This window comes from Synchiropus splendidus, chromosome 8 (assembly GCF_027744825.2).
Source record: "Synchiropus splendidus isolate RoL2022-P1 chromosome 8, RoL_Sspl_1.0, whole genome shotgun sequence".
Lineage (NCBI taxonomy): Eukaryota > Metazoa > Chordata > Actinopteri > Syngnathiformes > Callionymidae > Synchiropus > Synchiropus splendidus.
The window spans coordinates 22914297-22918355 of record NC_071341.1 but is presented as its reverse complement, the minus strand read 5'-3'; the positions used below and the strand labels follow the sequence as shown (position 1 = coordinate 22918355).

The window sequence follows — 4059 nt, the reverse complement described above, 5'->3', positions numbered from 1 at the left end:
GAGTTGAGCCTTGGTCAATTCTCTGCTTCTCACTTGACTGTAGCTCATGGGTGTCTCTCATTTCCTTCAAAGAAAGCTGGGAGTCTGACCTAGTTTCACTCTCTACAAAGGCAGAGAAGCAATACACTTATTTCTTTTTTATTTTTAAATAAGGCTGCTGCTAGGTGTTATAATGTAATATAGTTATATAGTTCAATATAAAATAAAGTTAATATAGTTACAAATAAATTCACAGTTTAGGTTTTTATCATGTCAAAAGAAAAGCTGCTTAAACTCCTGGTGAGTTTTACATCTTTATTATGCTCTAAAACACTTCATTCCTCTGTTACCACCGACCTGCTGAATTCATTTTTAAAAAACAAAAAACACAATATAACAAATACAGAAAGGAAACACCTTTCATAGTCAGAATGTGTATTTTTTATTTGTCTGAGAAGAGCTGCAGAGTCACCTGACGGAAATGAAGGCAGTTCAAACCTTGGACTTTAAAGTTGACTGTTATCAGCCTGAACTAAGACACACATCTACAGTTTCAATTATTAACAGAAAGGTGAACGTGCTGGATGGAGTTTTCAAGGGCATCCTGCGAGTAATGTAGGAGGCGATGAGGGGAAATCCAAACATATGGGATTTAGAAGTGGAGGTGCAACACTCATCCTGCCTGCACTGTATACACAACAGCACAGTGTGTGGCATGAACACACACATGGAGGCAGGAATGGCCGATGATATCACGGGTATTGTTATTGAAAATAATATAATAGGTCACGGATGAGGTGATAAAGGCGGCCATGAGGTGCTCATGTTTTCAGCTCCCTGCGTTGCTGTTGACCTTGACAACCAGCGGAATCAAGTAAAGTGACGACGGTGAGGAAATATGTTGCACAAGGCTGTAATCCCGAACGAAGCTGCGATCTCACACTTATGCAAGTGACCTATATCTGAAGCAACCCAGGCGGCGTGATGGTGCAAATAAACACGCAAGAGAAGGAAGAAATAAAGACAACAGTGTGCTTTGTTATATATTCACAAATTTATTGTCACGTTTAGGAAATTGAAAATATATGATTCTCTTTTTTTTTTTTACTGCTCTGCTCTCACATTCATATTTCACAGACCTTTATACAATTCTTCATAAATAAAGTATAAAATACATTTTTTTCTTTAAGCACAAATAAATATAATAAATACATTAGTTTAAGTTAACAATGCTTAGGCAACCGATAACAGAAAGGAATACTGTGGTGTTGAAATCCCGATGTGAGGCCGTCAAACCTGCAGGGGGCGTAAGATGCCGGGGTGCGATTAACAAAGATGTGGACGCGGGTCAGGGTTGTTAATCAGATGGAAAATAACCGACGACTGTTAGCGAACTTTGATCTCTTGTGTGCTGTGCTACTTAAATCTGCCTGCACCTCTGGTCTCGGGGTGGGGGGGGGGGGAAGCCAAGATGACGCACGTCCATTCACACACGCACTCGCACACACACAGTCTAGGATGAAGCTTTGGTAGAATGCTACAGGGAGACTTGACAGTTTCTCCCATTGGATTTGCTGTAAAGTGCATTTCACAGATTTAAAAAAATAATAATAACAATTGCATCGAGGACGAGTGTCTCGTTCAAGAAGGCAAGTGAGTCAAATGTGCGGATCTTGGCTCTGCAACTCTGCGGCACGTTGGCAAGGAGAATGTTAAGGCACATGGATCGCTGCCATTTTGATCTGAAAGACTGGCACTGTCAATTGAAGTACTAATGGAAGACCGCATATAAAGGTCTCACCGACTACACCGTTATTAAAGTATGAAAATACAATCAAATTACATCCGGGTTCTAAAATCAAGTTTGTTTTTTTCTTCTTCTAAAGACCAACCAATTAAACCTGGATTAAGAACTGGTGAGTGTTATCGAGTCAGGAGGACTTTTGCTGGGAGGAAAGTCCAATTTTAGTCTGAGAGGGAAAGTCGCTCGAAGACAATGAGCCTCTTGGTGGCGGACGCATCAAAGGTGGGCGACTCGCTTCCACTGGAGCCGCTGCTGCTGCTGTAGCTGTCTTCCAGCGAGTCCTCGGAGGAGAAGCGCTGCATGCTGGGAGGCTTGATGAAGCCCACGTGGCCGGCCAGCAGCAAGCCTCGCTCTTGCTCCTTCTCCTCCTCCATGCTGGCGAAGCTCCTGCTCTTCTTACTGTCCATGGAAAAGTCATTTCCATGGCCACAGACGCAGCGTGAGGCCTTTTGCTCCATGATGAGAGGAATGTTGTGGATGTCGCCGGTGCTGGCTCGGGTACGCTGGTTCCCAAAATGGAATGCCGCTGGCTCCCGGTGCAAACCGTCCCCGAAGACAGGGGAGGTGTGATCTGCGGGAGGCGGGGAGACAGACGGAGCGCGGCTGAACCCCGGGTTGGGGTCGCTGAAGGACACGTGGAATGACGGCGGAGGTGAGCTGCGTGAGCTTTCCAGGAAGCCTGCAAAACTGACGCTTTGGCGAAGTTGGTGCCGAGGGTTCTGCCCGCCGGAAATGGAGGAAGTAAGCTGTCGCTGGAATTTGTTGGATGCCATGGGGCTGCCGCTCATTTTCTCTTCGTGGATGAAGTGACAGCGTGAGCCATACGGGCAGTAGCCGAAGTTGTAGAAGGTTCTGCAGTGCTCGGTTTTGTACTTGGGATGGCGGTACAGTCCACGCAGCTCGGCTTCGCCGTGAGCAAACTGGCACTTGCTGCCGTACTTGCAGCTGCCGGTCTCCTGGAAGCCACGGCACAGTTCGGTTTTGTAACGGTTGGACGACAGCATCGGCTGGACCTGAGCAGGCAGGTTAGACGAGGGCGGGAAACCAGGTGGGGGCGCCACAGTGGTGGTGGCGGGAACCGCAGGGAAACCCTCCAGGTTGTTGAGCTGCCCGAAGGAGGGCAGCAGGCTGGACTCGGTGAGGCTCATGGCACGATCTGGCCTGAAGGGGAGCTGTTTCTCCTGCGGGGCCTGGCTCCAAATGCTGGGGGGCCAGATGGAGCTGCTGTTGTCGTCGTTGACATGGTCAGTGCTGAGACTGAGTCTGGAGGAGGCAGTGGGGGAGGGAGGGGCGAAGAAGGAAGCGGACCGGCTGAGACGACCGTGGCCTGGGACTTTAGTTGGAGGCTGGTGTTGTTGAAGCAAGGCGTCGTCCAGGGTCAGGTTCACAAAGTTCTGTTGCAGAAAATTCAAGCGTCAATCAACAGCCAAGGAAAAAGTGCGTTTTCAGAGCCGATCCAAACGCCTCTGCTGCCTTGTGATTTGATATGTTTACGGTCCCAAGTGCACACGCGTGACACTGGGAGGCAAAACAACTCCGGCTGCCTTTACTCTCACTCCCTCTTCTAACTGAATTTCAGATTTGATTCTATTAAATTGCCTTTATTCCTGCCACAATGGAAGGGTTTTGGTTCTTACCGTATCATTGCAACATTAAAGACAGTCACAAAGCAACAACACAAACACCACTGTGGAAACAGAGTTCAGAAAAATAAAGCAACAGACTGACAAAATACCCAAATATCCTTGAAAGAGCTGAACAATCCGGATCACATGACAGCAGATAAAGATCAACCTCTTGTCAGGAGTCACACAAACAATGACAAAAAGAAGCACTTAAAGTCCCCCTTCTCACCTTCGTGAGGATGTTGTCGAGCATTTCGGACATGCTGTACCTCTTTGTCCAAGAGAAGTAGACTCACTAAAGCTCCACTGTTCCAATACTTCTGTCCAGTCAAGTTGGGCTCCTGCTGCTCAGCCAGACTTTTATCACCCCTGTAGGCTCCTCCCAGCTTTAGGAGGAGTTTCCACTCGCTGTGTTCCCGGATGTCCCACCCTCCACCTCAGGTTTCATGTGAGCTCAGATGGGCGTGTAGTAAAACACACACACACACATCTTGGAAGGCTGAATTTGTGTATTTTTAACCAGCTGTGTGAAATGTTTCAGTTTCACGGGCACGTTCGCGCAGGGCTGTCCAGCAGCCCACACTTGTTCTTTCCTATGAATTGTTTTCATTTGAGAGCCCCAGTCATTTCCCTGATGTGGAACCCGAGTTC

The 4059-nt window shown here is 47.5% G+C and overlaps 1 protein-coding gene across 1 annotated transcript; it reads right to left on the bottom strand.

The window, feature by feature from the left end:
• Window positions 1–507: 507 nt before the first annotated feature.
• On the bottom strand, window positions 508–3784 carry zgc:162730 (uncharacterized protein LOC564559 homolog). The gene is made up of 2 exons (XM_053872885.1): window positions 3638–3784; window positions 508–3177 (listed from the first exon to the last, which is right to left on the bottom strand). The coding sequence occupies exons 1-2, from the start codon at window positions 3668–3670 to the stop codon at window positions 1945–1947; spliced, it is 1266 nt and encodes a 421-aa protein (XP_053728860.1). The 5' UTR covers window positions 3671–3784; the 3' UTR covers window positions 508–1944.
• Window positions 3785–4059: the final 275 nt, after the last annotated feature.